The sequence below is a fragment of the Corvus brachyrhynchos genome, unplaced genomic scaffold, assembly GCF_000691975.1.
Source record: "Corvus brachyrhynchos isolate BGI_N302 unplaced genomic scaffold, ASM69197v1 scaffold23, whole genome shotgun sequence".
In the NCBI taxonomy this organism is placed as follows: domain Eukaryota; kingdom Metazoa; phylum Chordata; class Aves; order Passeriformes; family Corvidae; genus Corvus; species Corvus brachyrhynchos.
In genome coordinates, this window is record NW_008238983.1 from 11317393 (window position 1) to 11336210 (window position 18818).

At 39.2% G+C, this 18818-nt stretch overlaps 1 protein-coding gene across 1 annotated transcript in view; it reads right to left on the reverse strand.

Moving 5' to 3' along the window:
* The window catches only part of ADCY2 (adenylate cyclase 2), a 183583-nt gene that overhangs the window by 64318 nt on the left and 100447 nt on the right, over nucleotides 1-18818 (reverse strand). The window contains exons 4-8 of the mRNA XM_017738745.1: nucleotides 8635-8783; nucleotides 7435-7546; nucleotides 6251-6378; nucleotides 1285-1443; nucleotides 162-294 (exon numbers count right to left, since the gene is read on the reverse strand). Of these exons, the coding sequence (XP_017594234.1) occupies nucleotides 162-294; nucleotides 1285-1443; nucleotides 6251-6378; nucleotides 7435-7546; nucleotides 8635-8783 (681 nt within the window). The remainder of the gene's footprint in view (nucleotides 1-161; nucleotides 295-1284; nucleotides 1444-6250; nucleotides 6379-7434; nucleotides 7547-8634; nucleotides 8784-18818) is intronic.

Here is an 18818-nt window from a genome sequence, read left to right on the forward strand (position 1 = left end):
TTCTGAAGAGCGGGAAACATTTGCACTGCAAACATTATATATTTGTAGGCAACAATAATAGCTCTGATCAATATCTTCTTGTAGTGAATTATTCAATAAAGAGATTAGTGGTCCTGCTCAAAATCAAGTATGACTGGCCACAAAATAAAAGTACTACTAACCTTAGGATTGATTACAAAGTAAGTCTTAACATTATGCTCTTTCAGATATGGGTCCCTCACATCTCCATCCCCATCTTCCACTTTGTAAGCTCCATTCAAATGGGCCAAGGTGACTGAGGTGATGTGAACACGGCTGAAATTATATTTTAAAAGAATGACAAAGTCACAAATACTGATCAAAAGCAAAATTTGAACCTGATCAACATTTTTTACTTGCTTTCGGATACAACGTTTTTATGCTGATCACTTTATTCCAGATTTTAGAAGCTGTGGCCTGTGGGCCTGTGGTACAAGGGACAAAGAGAGTCCACTGGTGAGACAGTCCCTAGTACCAAAGGTTCCTCCCTAGGTTAGGGTGACAGAAAAGGCTTCCCCCAGGATGCTCTGTTCTGCTATGTTAATGTACCCCAGTTCTGCTTCCCTGGCTGGCCCATTGGCCTCCCAACTCCTTATTACTTTACATGTCCCTGCCCTAGAAGGTTCTCCACTCCCTGTTCCCCCCATTGGCCCTTGCCCCATTGCCACTCCCTCAGAGTTTCCCATTGGCTCCCATACCCTAGCCTTGCCTGTGTACTGCCCCTGTGCCCACAGACCATTGGTCCCTGATGCTCCCTCTGCTCCCATATATTAACCTGGACCCTCCACTGTTCTTTGTCTTCATCCCTGGAACCCTTCATGCGTGTGGCTGCAATAAGTCTCTCCTGTGGAACCCCATATGAAGACCCTTCCTGCATCTTTGCTGTCGACCCATTTTATGGAGCTATCCGTGTGTGTGCGCGTGTACGCGTGTGTGAGTGTGTGGTGGTCCTGCCGAGCGGCTTTGCCTTGGACACGCTTTCAGAAGGTCGCGGCTCCTCACCATCCAGCACCGCAAACCTGGAGCACGATAAGAAGTTCTAATGGGCATAAGTCTAAAAGTTTCCATCCACAAAAAAAAAAAAGCTCCTTAAATCACAGGAAATACTGAGTGCCCCAGTTTTGTTTTTTTTTTCCCCCTCAAGACAGCACCTAAGAATGTGTTGGGGCATCTCCATGAAGGCTGATGGCTTAAGACGTGGTGCCTATGCATTTCTCCATGGCTGAAAAGTTGGTGTGTCCAAAGGTTAACAGAGAAGACTCTTACCCTGGGACTCCTCCAGCTTCCATGTGATTGGCCAGGGTAACATCGTGGGACCACACATCGTACTGCCACTTCTGCAGCCCAATAACACCACAGAGCACATTCCCAGAGTGCACTCCTACACGCATGTTAATATCAACTCCAGTCGCATCTCTCACTTTCCTGCGGTTGAGAATAAAACCTCTGTTAATGTATATAGTAAGCCCTTTGTTTTCTTTTAATTTACCAGTCAAATTATGTGGATGGCACACCTGTGGAAGTGCTCAAGGCCAGGTTGGATGGGGCTTAGAGCAACCTGCTCTAGTAGGAGGTGTCCCTGCCCATGGCAAGGGAGTTGGAACTAGATGGTCTTTCAGACCCATTCCAATCCAAAACATTCTATCATTCTATGATTCTATGAAAGAAGCATTAACAACAGTAATAACATTTACTTCTTTTTAGCATTGCCACCATTCTTTTAATGCTATGATTATATATTACCTCTCCTATTATCTTTATTTGCAGCAATTTGTAAAAATATTAATTCTCAAGTCTGTGTCTGAAGTTCCTTCTTTTATGTTCATCTGAAATTATTTGGGAGGGCTGAGATGAATAGAGGAAACGTTTTTAGTCTCAGAGTAGAACCTAAGGACTGTTTTTGTTCTACAGGCAGCTTTTGGAGGTCTGGAACTACTGTTACACACCCTTCTATCTAAAGACCCTAATGTTTCATCAGAGACCTTCTCATATCTGAGAGGAAGGATGAAAAACCCAGCACCTCAGGCTATTCCACAGGCTGGGGCTTGTACACTCTTTGGGGATATGGGCTCAGTGCCTTTCAGGCTGTGGAGAACACAGGCTCAACAGCCTTCCACATGCTTAGTGAATGCTGCACCCACTCGAACATTATGGAGCGATTGAAAGGCTACCCTCATCGTGCAGACCACATCTAAACCTTCGACTTTTCCAGTGACAAAGTATCTGTTCACCCCATCCCAAATCTCAGAAGGGCCCGACACATAAGATAGGCATTTATCTTTGCAGAAGCAGCTCTTCTGAATCACAGGGGTGACTGAGGTCAAACAACCAGGAGGACATTTCCAGACGTATGTCATATGCATACCCTATGTAGAGAGTAATAAAGCTAATTCAGTTATCTATGGGCTTATACAGCCCTAAGAAATGGGACGATCATAACTTAACTGGATTTACTTATTTAAACCCCAATTCATGTGGACCCAAACCTAGCCAGTAATAAGGAACATGCACATACACTTGGAGAAATTCAGGGTGTTAATGGAAGAAAAAACTGCAGCCTAAGGAACTCAAATGGCTCCTGTATATGAGTTGGGTGTATAGTTCTAGCAACATCTTTGATCTCAGTGATAACAATTATCAGCTCTGTACCTTCTGAATCATTGAATTAAGGTGGCAGGTTTCTCTTTTTTTTTTTTAAAGGGAACATAGAACACAACAGGCTTAATTTGATATGGTAAATCCTACATTTAAGCAGGAGTTCTCATGTGGTTTTTTTCTGGGAAATGAAAGTAACAGGAGCATGACTGAAAGTATTTTAATTCTGTCTGTCTCTCTCAAGTGTTTATTGGTATTTCTTTTCACATTGCCATTTTACACTGCTCTTGTGTAGCTGACACACTTGAAAATGAACTGCCTGTAAATGATCTTTGTAAGCAGTTGGCAAATGCCAAACACCACTTTGCTCCGCACAAGGGATACGACAAAAGCTTAGCACTTTGGAAAAAAGTGTTTTACAAAACTGGGCAAAATGTGGAACATTTATCCTCTAGGAGTGCTTGTCAAAGGACTGCCCTTTCATATTCTGCAGAGCAGGCAGAATAAAGTCTGCTTCGTAATAAGCTCTCAGGAGTTAACCAGGGGAGCAAGCAGAATTGGACCACAACTGAATCTTTTCTTCTGTCTCACAAATTAAAGAAACCATGGAAGACATTAAATTAGCAGTGTAACTCTGGACCAAATTAGGGTTTACTAATTCTTCTATCCTGTACTCCTTGAACAATCGCTATGACAATGCAGGCACTGAATGCATTCAAGAATGTAGGCTATCACATCCCCAGAGGACGCTTGCCTTACCTACAGAAGTATATCTGAAACTTCCCACCTTTATTTCATTTTCTGCTCCCCCTGTGTCTCTGGTTTCCCTCAGCACAGCACAGTCTGTGTGCCCAGCCTGGATGGGCAGTCAAAATATTCATAAAGAGTGTATTTTTCTTATTGCAACGTGAAATTTGAGTTTGTAAGGATTCTACATTTTTCAGAGGCATGGTTAGCTTGCAGGTAATTCTAGCAACTTTACTCCACACAAGCAAGAGTTCAGGTCATTAGGAAAGCATCTACACGCTTTACCTGAGCTTTATTCTTCTATAATTCTCAACTAAGGTATCTAAGACTTACCTAGCCCTGTCTTACACACTTTAACACATTGAGTGAGCCTTAGGCATTTAGTCCCCTGCAAACTGCCACCTTTAACAGCATAGTTTCCTTTTGGATCAGACCTGCAGGAATGAAATCATACCTAAAAGAATTCTTCTATTTTGTATCTAACATTCAAAATGGTGTAACCATCTTATATCCAACAGTTTCTTTCACTTTACTCTGAAATTGAGTTTGTTTCATGCTACCAAATCAAAGGATGTCTTTGAGAACGTGTGACTGAGAAACATGCAAATAAGGAAGTCACCAGGCAGACAAGGGGGTAGACTTTGAGCTGAGTGGAAACATCACATATATTCACACACAAACATATTTTGCCTTAACAGATAAGCTCTGGCCTTAAAGCACCCAGTTAAGGTGGCCAGCTCTCAACATCACAAGCAGCACTGGCATTTATGCCTTGATAAAGTGAGCATCCCACTCCTGGGCAAGCAGGCTGCAGACTATAAGAAACATTGGATTTGTTCCAACATGGAACAGAGAAGCAAAGCAATTAATCAATGGGACTACAATCCATGTTTGAATGGAACAATCCATAGCATAGTGAAGCTGAATTGCTCAAAATGGAGCTACACATCATTAAGTAAGAAGACTGAATAAGACTTTGTAGTACAGATCACCTGGCAATTTGGCAGAATTCCTCCTTTTTTGCTTCCAGGAGAACTGGAACTGAAACCATATTCCGGTGGTAAAATCTCTATGGAACTACCAATATAAACAGCAAACCACTCTATTTCAGTAGCTTACGGACCGAGGGGGCAGTTTGCACCTCAGTGACTGAATAGAACAATAATTTCTATCTGACAAAAAAGGTATTTCAGATAGAACAAGTCAAATATATTGAGTGACACACTTCCAATTGCAAGAGTATTACTACTTCTCATTTTACAGGGCACAGAAATATGTCAGGAGATGCTTCCATATAAAGATGCAGCAATCACACAATAAAATATGGAGCTGATTAATAATCAGCAATTTTCATTCACCTGCAGGCTGCGACACTTGACATAATACTTTGAAAGGCTTTGAAAACACAGGGTACAGATTCCTCCCTTCTTCTGTAAACAGGCTGTGGTAATCAGGCATCTGTCTATGGGAGCACTGTGGTTTCTGACTACAGTAATAAAGTCAGATCAGAATATGCTTTACAACTAACATGTAATTTTCTAGTCTGTAAGGCTGCTCTTACCAAGAACCTGATCATACAGCATTAACAACGAATATACTTGATAGCAGCTTGAGCAGAAAGTTATTTCAGAGAAAATTGGAAGTTCTGAAGTGTGAGAACTGACAGATTGCTCTCTGAGCTCAAGTAAAACATTGCATTATGATGTGTGATATACTTTGGTTCTTTGTGAAGGGCACTTTATGGCTCAAGCTTAGTGTTGTTTTTCCACCACTCCGTAACCTCCTATACTTTTTTCTCTAAGTAACAAAGAACAGGTTGATCAGAAACTCCATGCAAATACTTTTAACTCACATTTCTCACACAGCACACAGATGTTTTGAAATGTAAACCAGAAAGCTCTCATTTTCACTCAAAGGCTGGGGAAAAAATCCCAACATTTTTAAGCCAACCAAACCAAGCAGCCCCCAAGGGAGGGCAGAACTTTGGGACTAACACCCTTTTACCAGCTGCTCTACAGAAGGGATGGTAGCTTTAGATCCTAGTATGCTAGAGAAGCAAATGGTTTAATTGTGGTTTAATTGTGATACTGTTCTAGTATATCTAAGTGAAAAAGAGAAACATCCTGTGAAAGCAACTAAAATGCAACCATATCTGTAGACTCTAATGTTTGGCAAGGAGAAGTACTCCAAGTACCCTTTAAAAAATAGGTTTCTTTGGACACTGTGTAAGGTACAACCATAGGTGGATGAAGAACCAACATTTTAGAGAATGCAGCAACCTGATTCCTGTACTGAGATCAGTTTTACAAAAGATTGCTAAAGCAAGGAGATCAAAATACTGGTTTCCAAAAATACTACCCCTTTTCCATGAACATATAAAAGGGAAAAGAACCAAATTTGCTTTAATCAACCTACCCATACAGTAATTACCCTGGATTGAATCAGAAGACCAGATAACTAAAAGCCAAAACCCTCTTGTGACTGCAATTACGCACATATGAGGGTAGCACCTAAGGATTAGAAGAATAATTTTGTACGGCTACTTCATTAATCATTAACACAGTTCAACACAACTATTCATTTCATGATGATGTGCACACCACACATACACCTCACAAGGATGGGCCAATTCCTTACTTTGCTACATGGCCAGTGGTTAATGTGACCTAGATAAAAACATAAAAATTGGAACTTACACTTATAGAAGAGCATACCAAGTTTTAAAATCAAAGTTCAGCTGGTTAGAAAAAAACAAATCACACAAAGGACTCCCAAATATCCAGACCTCCACATGATACATATTATTGCCAAGTATAGCTCACCTAGATATACTATAATTTTAGTGAAAGGAAACTGGGTTTTAACGTTTTTTTTAAAGTTTGATACTTACTTAATGGCTTCACACATGTCCAGTCCCATTTTCACACAATTCTTGGCATGATTTTGAAGAGATATAGGTAGTCCAGAAACACAGTAATAGCAGTCACCTAAGATTTTAATTCTCATACATTCATTTTCCTGGAGGAAAAAAAAAGCAAGGTGAGATGGTCACTTTTAACTTGAAGTACATAAATGACGGGTTGCTGTTACAAAGACTGACTTAAATGATAAAAGCAAAGTCATTCTACTTAAGCTTGTTTCAGTAGAGAAGAGCTTGCTACAACAGAAATGCTGGGAGAGTTTTGTATGGTTGATCCCTCCACCCATTATGGTCCTTAATGGGCAAAAGCAGAAGTAATTTCACTGCAAAACATGTATGTGCAGCATTGTTCACACCTGAGAATAAAGAACTGAATGAAATTATCGTGTCCTCAATCTATATAAAGCCTTTTTGTTTGAAATATGAAATCAAAAGATGTAGTTTTCCACATTTACATCTCTGAAAATGTACTATGGAATGCTTCCAGAAGCTAGCAATCATAACAGTATTTCTATATTTTATACTCTAAGGCCATGTAAAGATTTTTGTTTTTTAAAAAACAATACTGGGCAATAGTTTTTGAACTAATAAAAACACAGAAAACTTTTATCTGTTCTGAGGTTTCTGATTTCACCTTCACACATGAAGTTTGGTTTAATTTTTATAAAAATAACACCTAAATAAGCAGAAGAAAAATTTCTGATTGTATTTGATTCTTTTCTTGAGTAATCAAGAGGCTGTGGTTAGTAATTAAAATTGGTTTGATCATTATTGTCTCTCTTCTCCTTCAGTCTCATAAATGCTTTTTCTGAGATTGGAAAACTGACTAACACTTTTCTATCTTGAGTTTCTTAATCCTTGTTATTGCAAAAAATCTATTTAAAGAACTGTTCATCTGCCATTAAGCTTTATTGGACTCCATGAGCTGTCTCTATTGGTCCTATTAGAGAGCTATCTTGGGTTTCACAGACTGTCACACTGGCAGAAATGCACTGCTGCACTCAGACCAGAGCCAGATCTTTTTCTTCACACGTTTCAAATCCAATCTTCCTGCCAAAGTCTCAGAAATGCTGCACAAAGGCCCCAAGAAGAAAAAACTATTTTAAAGATGACTCCCTTATTCAAACTAACAGTAGCAGCCCATAGCCACCCACCTTGGCAATCTGATCAAACTTGCCAAACAGCTCGTTTAACATGTGCACCAGCTCCCCGGGCGAGCAGTCACTGGCCAGGCGAGTGAATCCCACGATATCAGCGTACAAGATGCTGCAATAGAAACAAACAGAATCTTGGTCACAGCTTCCTTCTGCAGGACTCAGATCCATCAATCAACAGCAAAACCTGAAAGTAAGCATTCTGGACTTCACAGGGGTATGTCCATACCCAAATCAGCCACTAGTAAATGTAGAGCAATAAATATGACTACATTTATAGGGAGACCTATATTTACTTTTATGGATGTTGTGTTTATAGGCAATATATACCTATATTTATCTTTATAGGTGTTGTGTTTATAGGTAATATATACCTATATTTATAAGTATTAACTTCTCAGTTTACATGCCTTTATAGGCATACCTATATTTATAGGTGTTTATAAACATTTTATACCTGAATTTGTTACGGTATTAAAAAAATAGAAATATTTTTGCAAGTCACAAATCAGCAAAATAATGGCAATATAATAGTTTCAAAGAGTGTGCTCACAAGAGAACATGAGTTTCCTCAAAAGTACTGCAAAACTTTTAGTAAAGTGGTTTCTAAGAATATCATTCAAACTAACTTGTCTCATCAAAAAATAAACAAACAAACAACTAATCAAAACAGGAAAAAAAAAAACTTGTAAAGAAGAAAGAATGTTTAAAATAAAAGGTGATCTATTTTTCCAGCTACTAGAAAATTTTAATTAATAAATAATTACAGCTGTCAGCAGAATATTTTATCCCAGGTACTATGTAAAATACATATGTGATACAGCTGCCTCTGTTTACATGATATAAATCCTGAGAAATTGTTCCAGTCAAGAAAATTGCAAAATCGGAATCATACCACTGACGTGAATTACAATTTGACTAGTATACATGGAAGCAGGATTTGGTACTTCAACACAAAAAATGAAGATGCTATGAAAAAAAGCCTATTGTGTGGCTTTTTCTCAACAACTCCTTTGTATTATAACCTTTGGGGCTCTTCTGGAATGTAGCATTGTCAGCATTTGATCAAATTAAGGGATGCTACATATTAAGTTAATGAAAAGAATATTTAAAAAATTATTTTCTTAATTGCTCCCTTAACACTTTCTTTCAATTTCTTTTGTCTGAATGCTGTTGATACATTTTATTACAGTACAATACCTTACATTGGTGTGCCTTTTGACATACAAATTGTGGAAGTTATTGGTGTTTTCCAGCTGGCCTGCCTTCGGACCTTGTAACCTCTGAATGATCTCTGCTTTCATTTCCATGGCAATGTGAGCAGGCAGTAAAGAAAGTAGAAGACGCTCCTAAAATTTAAAATGAAATGTCCACAGTTTCTTTATGGAGAATAAAGTTAGTACGGCATCAATACTGTGCAAGGCACACACTATTGCCAATACTACAGAACATTTTGAGGAGGCTTGCACTGAGGCCTGGTATGAACTCCAAAGTCAATCAGTTCCTTGAAGAGTGTGACAGAGATATACACACATTTCCAAGTAATACCTGCCTTCTTCAAGGTTTTGTGTATATTAGAAAAAGGTTAAGCCAAGCTTAACATTTGATGAAGTTATGTACAGGAATCTATTCAATATCCGAGTAGGATGCAGCAAATGAAACGAGTTGTAAGGCCAGTCCAGAGAACTTTCAGGGAAATGCTGTCTGATTCAGGCAAGAATAAGATACATCTTTTTATTTTAATGTATTTAAATGCTCTACCATAATTTTAGAAGTTAGACTGAAATTAAAAGATAAAATACAGACACAGGACATACTTAAACTGATGAACTTTTGCAAAGCATTTTGATAGGTACTCTCCCCTTCAATATGGCATTTGACAAAATATTTTTTTTTAAATTAACCTAAAAGCATATTGAATATTAAAAAACCCCAAACCCTAGATATTTTTCCTCATCATTTGGTATTAGGGTCTTCCTCTTCATTTGATATTATGGTCATATTATGGATATGAGCGTCTCTCTGATGCTTTCATTTTGCCCATTTTACCTGTGACAGCTTTGCACCGAGTTCCTACTTCTCTGGAAAACAGAACAAGAACTCTGCAAAAAAAAGTCCTTCTTGCTTTATCATACTCCATCTTGAAACTGAGAAAGGATTTCCTGTTTTCTCATAGGCAGACAGGAGAGACTCCTTCTGGCTAAGGATAAAAACCAGTGGCCTGAACCAGTGAGGAGGGGGGAGGCATCTGAAAATGCCCTTGACAGAACCAGAGAGAGAAACAGCTACACCAGAAAAGATGATGACCCCAAAATGTGCATGATCCTCAAGTGTTACTCAGAATAATGCATTTTCTTTGATTCACAAGAGTATTTTTGCAGACTTTGCAGTTCTGTTCACGAAGGCACCAGAAGAAGTGTAGCCATTAATCCAATCCTCTGCCTGGGATAATTACTCCTGTTCAGGTCTGATGACCTTGAGTAGAGCATGGCAATAACAGGGCTATAGACTCTTCTAATATTTGCAGCTACCTTGGCTATCTATCTCTGTCAAGTATAATGAAAAATTCACATTCCTCATAGCATTTGTGCACTTGCAAGCATAGCATTCAATTACATGAGGCCCTGTGAAACTGATCTTGCACATACTTGGCAAAAAATCTTCTATTTCAGTGAATCAAGACAGAATCTTGCTTTGCTGCTAATTAATATTGAACTAATAATTTATTTCTTAAATGCAAGATTAATTTAGTATGTTTAGGCACTTGAGCAGGTTCACATCCAAGAGACCGATGTATTTTCACTGGTTATGTTCAATGGCAATGTTTCACTTCCACTGCTCCTTGGTGGAGGTATTTTGCTAACTTATAAATAATATCTGGACAACTAATTGATTTTTTTCATAACAAAATCCTACTCTTTCAAGTTGCTCTTTATCTAACAGTACAGGATTGTTCAGACTTGTTAATAACTATAATTACACAGTTAATGAGGAGGTGAGTGCTCTTAGCTACAATTTTACATCACCATACTCCTTTTGTACCAGGGATAGTAAATTCAAGCTGGTTCACTATCTTCCTGTGACTGTTACGATTCCAGACACACAGTGACGCAGGCACTCAACATCCAGGTTACTGCTTACATCTTTGAAACTCAGAGAGGCTGGCAAAAGGTCATAAAGCAACAAATGTTTTCAAGGAAGCAAGCAAAAAAAAACCAAGAGAAAAGGTTTTCATGGAAAGCAGCATGAAGTCAACTACAAGCTAAAGAATCGTATGAGGCAAAGGAAAAGAGAATGCCCTCAGTTTGTAGGGGACATCAGGAGAGATGGACTATTTCCCCTTCTTTTTCTCTTCAGGCCATCCCACTATTCCATTCTGCTTAAATAGCCTGGTGAAGCTGTTCACCACACCAGAATTCCCTCCAAAGAATGTTTTCTTTCCTCCATTTCCACCGTACTAAAGAGAAGGTTGCAACCAGAGGCTGCATTAGGGAAATGCAATTGGTGAAGCACACTGCAGAACACCTTGCCATGCCCAGTTGCACATACAGCCTTCAGACACCCTGCAAGCATTCACACTTCAATCCTGAAGTTATCCCTATTGTGATAGATGATGTGGACTGTTAGTTTTAATTTCTTTCACTAAAAGACAGTTGTGAAAGAAGGTGAATCTCAGCTACTTATGAACACTGTGGCTGGGCTGGTCAGCTAAAGATCCTAAGAAATGCAAAGCACATAAGAACACCTCCTTCTTCCTGTTTTGTCATTGCTGTTGGCTCAAAAGAGAGGAGTGGAAGGATCAAAACCACTTACTGATCAGCTTGTGGTGCCTGATGTTGTGCATTGAAATTCCTGCAGACTGGAACAATGCAAGGAACACCACAAATCAAGACTGCTGCTTATGCTGGCTTTATATTTGGTAATACATTCCATTCTGTACTGTTCTCTCAAAAAGACAGAAAATCTACCCATCAAAAACTAGGTGAACTGAGATACAAGACACTGACTTTTACACAAAAATCTTCCTTATCCGTAGTAACTAGAGAAGCCACTCTCAGAGCTACAGTCTGTAAGAAAAAAGCTGAAGTAATTCTGAATGCAGGTCAAGAGGTACCATTTGAAAGACTTCAGACTGAAAATAAGAATACCTGCTTCAGGTGAAACTTCTGTGCTATGACAATAGTGAAAATCTCTTCACAAATGTCCTTCCCTAGAATATTAACAACATGACCTTAGCAGCTTATACAGGGGCTTTACACACACAAGACTGTTTCCTGACTGTTCGTGTTCCCTGGGACTATGCTTTCCTCTCAGTCACTTCTAGCTGATACCTCTCAAGTCCTAGGGCTAAAAGACGGAGCCCACGATCTATACTGAACACAAAATTAAAGTCCCTTTCAATACTATAGGGTTAAGTACTTCTCTCTTCTCCACCTGGACCCCACTAGGAGGATAGCAAGTAGACATCCTCCCTGGGTTTTCTCGCTGAAGTTTTTCTGTGGTATTTATCAAACTGTTATTTGAGTTCCTGTTCACTCAATCTCTCACATCCAAGTCCCTGAATCATACAGATTACTTCAGCAGTGATTTTCAGTTACACATTACTCCTCTAAGCTGTATAAACTCTAGTAGCTGACTTAGCTAGAGTAAGTTAGCATAGCTCAGTTAAAGAACATAGCACTGTGTTGTTTTCGGCAAGGCAGCAATTGCGCTTGAGTATCTTGCACAGTATCATGCTGTTGTTATGCAGCAAACAAGCAAAATATCCAAATACTAGGTACAGGACATTTTCTAAAGTGCATGTTTCACAAATCAACCTCTTCTTGGCCTGAGGCAATAATGCTTTATTTATTTGCTCATTCCTGTTTTATTATGTGAACTACCAACACTGATTCACTCATTTGTACAAGATTAAACCACTATCAACTCTTTACTGTAGCATAAAGCTAAGAATTTATGGATTTAAAGGCCAAATATTCTTCCATCTAGTCTGATCTCTTGAATAATATAGGCAACAGAATATCATTAAGGAGAAACAAAGGTAGTCTGATAGGACTCACTATATTAAAATCAACTTTCTGCCTTGCTGACAGTGGAGAGAAACTGTCCTTCAAGGCATTTCACAGAATCTAATGCTGAAATTCTGAGGTAGCAATACTCTCTCTCTCTCTCTGTTGTCTAGGGAGGGAACTGCTGGTCCAAATTTTGGTCTTACTGGAAGAAATGTCCATCTTTGTTTTTAAGCTTCTTCTGATATCCAACAAGTCTGCAGAAAAACTATATATTTGTAGATCAGTAAAGGACTATAGGAATATTTTTGGCCCTACAATCGCATATAGGGATATTTTTGTCCCTTTCAATGTTATTTAGGGCACTGAATATTGAATTCTGCTTTTCTGTGGGTTGGATTTTGTTTTCAGATTCCTGTGGCATATATCTAATCATCTATTTAGCAAGTTTGACAAACAAGGTCAGTAACTCAGCAGTAAGAGCTCAAGGAGCAATTAGCCTACGCATGCATCCTGCTTCACTACAAAGTTTGCAAATAAACACAAATAACATCAAATTTTCAGCTTCCCTTGAAATATATAAAGAAATAACTCACAAGAAATGAATTTTGTGATTCCTGACCACAAAATGAACAAATAGCCAAGAAGCTGACCAAGATTATCATCAATTATAGTACTGTTTTCCCAGATCTCATGATCATTCTCTAAAATACACCTACAAGAATAAATAGTTGTAAATTGTTTTTTCTTAAAGCTAACTTGGACTCCTAACTGTGAGGGAAGACGACTTCTTAAAATTATTTGCTATTATCTCCTTAAATTTAGCCTATGTTAATAACCTCCATCAACCTCATTACTTGTGCTGAGGCCAATAAATTGATTTTACTCATACACACCACAAAAGGTATTCAATCTTGGCTGCAGAGACATCAAGAAGTGGACAATTCACCAGCTTCTAGTGGTTAATCTGCTGAACTGTTAAAAACTGTTAAAAATGTGTTCTGTATTTCTTACTTTGAAGTTTTGGCCCGGTTACATCTTTCTCAGCTCAAGATTAATGTCCCTACTCTTATTCCTGTAAACACAGATAACTGTCTTTTTGATGAGGTAAATAGACTTAGGTCCAAAAACCTCCTTCTCCTAAGTGTTTTCTACACTCTCTTCTCAAAACTCTCAACAACCTTCAAGCATTTTCAAGGGTTTCTTGACACAAATCCTAACATTTTGCTCCAGTAAACACAGACACACACATATTTATTTCCCACAATATGTCCATGACTTACTCTGTGCAACCTTCTGCTGTAACATACCCAGAGTTCCTGGTCTGCTGTTCCATGTCTCCTACTTTCTCCAAAATATTATACAAAGTTGCAACCTTAAAATATCCTAGGTGTGGCCCATACTCTTTTAGAATTATGTCTCTTCAGAAATTTATTAAAAATTCTCTTGATTGTTTATAAAGTATTCCATATTACAGTATTTATTATCAGACCAGTATTTACATTTTCTGCAAAAGTTATTGTCTAGGAATGTCCTCACATACCTCGTAGATAATTAATAAAAATACAGAATAGCATAAACAATGAGACGTGATTCTTGCAGAACATGATACACATGCCAACTCATAGAAGACCTCCAGTGATAACTTCCAGTTACTCTACTTAGAAACCATTAGACTGTGCTCTTTTGGTGGGAAGTGTCAGTATTTTTATGCTGAGCATCACTGCATCAAATACCTTACTGAAATCTTTTGATTTTGGAAAGTTACTTAACCCAAACCTGTTCCCACTAAACACTGAAACACATTTTCATATGACTCGATTTCCTACCAAGTTTTTGAGTGCATCACTCTATTTCTTTCCAAATACAAAACTATTACAGCAGAACCTTTTATTTCATACTGATTGTTTAAACTCTTTCCATCTAGTGGCAACCCTTCCTTGGTTATGATGGCTTTTTTCCTGGAATACTTCCAAAATGCTGTTATTGGCCTTGACAAAACCAGACAAGGATCAAAGATTTTTTGTGACATGTAGAAGTCTCCCAACATATCACAACTTTTGTCACACTGAAGCATTTTTTAATACATCTAATTGCTGCTTTTGCTTTCACTCATGGCTAGCCCAGGCTTTATGACACAGATAATGTCTTTCCTGATGACAGAACTATGAACTCTCATCTGTTCTCATCTGTTCTCCTAAATGGCCCCCCATTGCTAACAACATTAATTTCTAATTTTTTTTTTCCACATGGAAAATGAGTTTTTCCCCAACCTCTCCACTGTAGGATTTTTTGTTTTCATGACCCTTTGGGTGAAATTTCAAGTGTTGCAATGCCAGGAGCCACAATGTCAACACCAGAAAATCAACACACACACAAGGGAAATGAAAGCACCATCCTCTCATTCCTCACTAGTTCCTCAGCCATGAAATGCAAATACCCTCGTGAAGTTATTCTGCAGAAGACAAGCAGTGGTTGTCCAGGGGCTGCTCCTGGGAGAATGGGAGCCCCAAGTGAGGGCTGCCAGTGTTCAAACCCAAGGTGGCTGCTGAGGTCACCAGCTCAGATGGCAACGAGATGTGTCCACCCAGGTGCTGGGACTGGACCAGGGCCAGGGCAAGGCCCACTGTGGTGCCAGACAGGGATCAGCCCCCGCGGTGCTACCTCGGAGCCTCTGCCTGGGAAAGAAAAGCTGCCCTCCCTACTCTGTCCCTGAGCTCCAGCCATGCATCCAGAAAGGGGCCAGTTCTCTTCAAATAAATTTGCAATGGCTAAACATCAGTGGTGTGACTTGCTCACTGCACAAGAGCAGTAAAGCCAATGCAGGCTTTCAGCTGAAGTACAGGCAAGGGTTTGCAGGCTAAATATGCAGTGTTGTGCACCCTCAGTGTGCCCAGCTCATTTGCTGTGGAGTAGATCTGGGAAGTAGCTCTAGCTGCTGTGTCACCAGTTACCTCCACATCCAAAAAATACTAAACCAAAGCACTGCCACTGTTTCAGTGTAGGGGACGGAAAGCTCATTTAAATTCACAGGCTCACCACGTATTTGGCAAAGACAAATTCCTTCACAGAACCTAGGGGATGCTTAATGTTGATGCATAGATTACAGTTTGCATATGCAGGCTGTTTATGACTAATTTGGCAAACAATGTTCAGTACACCTTCAGAAAACATGCCTATCCTGCGCCTGTTCAAGTGACAAGTCACCAAACAGCACAACAATAGAGTAAAAGGGAACATACCAACATACACAGCCAGAGCTGCTTAATTAACAGAGAATTTCAAGGTTTATTTATGTCTGATCCTGTTAATTCTTGCTTTAAGTTTTATATATATCAAGAACTGATGAACAGACAGAAGCAGCATTTTGCAAAGAATCAGTTTGATGACAGTAACATGTTTATTAATATATCAGTCTTTAATAATGGTGAAGTATTACAGTGCTAGCAATCTGGCAATTGCTCAATACTGTTCTTTTAAACAACAAACCCTTTAACTCCAGTACAACTCACTTCATATTTTGATGAGAGGAATTTTGTTATTTTTTCAATAGAAATAAGGAAAACCAAACCCATCTCTCTTTTTACACATTTTCCTTCTTCCAAACCATCTATGAGACATGTCAGGGAAGATATTCAAGAGTACTGCTTAGAAGGTATCTATACAGCCATTTTTCAAAGACAGACATTTCCTGTTCGTCTGTCCAGTTTAGAGCCAAACCTTGTGGCTGAAAGCATCAAATCCAAAGCAAAACCAAAAGTATTTCTAAGGCACAGCATTGCATTTAAGTTGGAAGACCACGTCTGAAGCACACTGACAGCATCACGACCTCCATGCTCTTCTAAATAGCTCGAAACTGGTTGTTCTTACCTCTGACATTGCCTCCAGTGTTTTAGCCATCTGTTTACAGAATGCTTAACATGTAAGAATGGATTTCTTTCTGTATTTCACTGGTGATTTGCTAGTATTTTACTGGATGCTCTACAGATATCACACATTTGAGTGATAAAATGTTACTCACCACACAGAATAAGGATCAAAACCAAGAATCAGTCATCTAGCTGCACTTGTCAGGAGCTCATAAACCCTTAAAAGTGGGTCAGACAGAGCAGTGAGAAGCAGGGCCAGACAGAAATAGAAATGAATCAAAACAGTCAATCTCTGTATTAGCTTAGTCAAGAGTAGAAGTATCTAAACAGAGGTTTGGCCCATACAACAGCCAGTTTAAATAGAGATAAAAGTTTAGTCAAGTAGAAGCTAATTCTAAGAGTTTATTTCACCCATAAATTAATGAAAAGTGAACCTACAGCAAGGATCTGTCCTACTTCTTGTGAAACAGTGATGATAAATTTTAATGTTGCAAGCTGTATATTTTAACACCTTTTTTCTGAGCACCACTATTCATTCAACAGCTCACTTCCCAGCCTTGAAGACAGAGGAGGCTGACTCACACTAGGTGGAAATCAAAGAACAGGCAGATGTCTGGAGGATATACGCTGTTACTGCATTCATAAAGCAGACCTTTTGTTTCCTTACAGTGGTCTAAATAAAAGGGAACAAGAATGGTTTTCATTATATTTCTATCTCAGCAATGACAGTTTCATGTAGAAATCTCCCAATTGCTCTTTAATGATTATATTCACCAGCTACTAAAGATAGAAAGTTTTCAATTAAAAAAATTGCTCCCCCTGAAAAATAAGCAAGATAAACACAGTTTTGAAAACCAATTCTCTTTATTTTGAGGAATCTGATCAAGGGGAAAAAGCAAGAACTTACTGTATGGCAGATATATGCTAAACTATTAATTAATACTCATTACTAGGTCTAACCACAAAACAAAATTTAACATAAACCATAGCAAGGGTTAAAGCTTTCAGAATTGGTCTGGTTTTATTTTCTAAACATTTTCTGAATTTTATTCTATACATTTTATTTTCTGAACATTTTCCATGTCACTGTGTATACAATTTTGGAGGTGTTTTCTATGGTATGTTCCAGAGGTACTTACACATAATAAATTTGCAGACAAGGAACTCAGACTTAATTACAGATAGGCAGGAACTACCAGATCTTTGAGTGTGTTGTCATCTAGGGAAAGCCTGTCCCAGGAAGAAAGGTACTAAGTCTGTGTGTGCAATGCATGGAGAAAATTGGAATCATAAAAATGCAACTGAAAAAATTTAGATCTGCAGGAGGAAGCCACATAAGTAGAAAATACTCAGAAGAGGGTGCTGCTTATGATTCTGTACAAAGAGCCACCAGGCCATTACCTCCAGGATGGAAGGAGGTACCTTTATGTGCTTGGAACCCTGTTGTGGGCAAAACAGTCTGCAGTCAGGTAATTTTAACAGAATTAATTTAATGTAAACAAAAACAAATCTCTCATTGCTGATTGCAGTTTTGAAAAAAAAAAATTTAAAAAAAGGAACATAAACACTGAGACAGACTCTTACACAACCATCTATCCTCCACACTTCCAGGTCTCAGTTTTCACTATTTTTGCCATGCATTATACTCTGTCCATCAAAACTCCTGTGCTGAGCTGGCAGGAAGAGTAGGAAGCTGAGATGGCATGTGTGATAGTTTCTGTCTGTCACTCTGTGCTTCTGCTGCCCTGTGCTTGAAGGCTTCTGCTGCCCTTTTACTCCATGTCTCTGCTCCAGCCTGGGACATTGATGGGCTCCTGTGCCCTCTGGTGTGTCCCTGCTCCAGCATGGATTGTCCATGTCCCACAGCGCCTCAGGAATGAGGCTACCTTATTTGGGTATAGAGAGTCCTCTCCACAGATCAGCTTGTCTCCAGCCTCCAGAAAATGCCTGCTTCCTTCTGAACTGTGTTTGGGTGGGAGCACTGGTTAAATAATTTTTTGACACCCAAAGGCTAAGATTTGGTACACAAAGCAGGTTTTTTCCATGGCAGTTTTGTGTGCCCCACGGGAGGCTGGAGGCAGCTTTGGCTGACATGAAGTGATTCACAATGACCCCTCTGCCAGCTCACCACCTCAGACCCCTGCAACCTGTGGCCACCAACACAGGCTCTGTACAGCGCCACAGTGCCCAGTGGTGCAGAAATGGGGTGTCAGCTCCAGAGGTGTTCAAGCTTTAACCGGACATCCACAGGTTAAACAGTGTTCTCCATGTGCAACCCTTCATCAAAACAGCCCTCTGCCAAAATGAGACCTCAACTCTCTTCCCATCCCCACAGAGAAGTGCTTATCAGTGACCATGAGATTATTTTGGAGGTAGAGTCTAGAAGCCTCTTCAGGTGAAATTAATTTTCTCCAAAATGAAACCATTTAAAAATCAATGAAGCAAGTACAAGATTTCCTCTCTCTGCAGTGCTCCAGGTGAATTCCCTAATCCCCAGGCTCCTGCA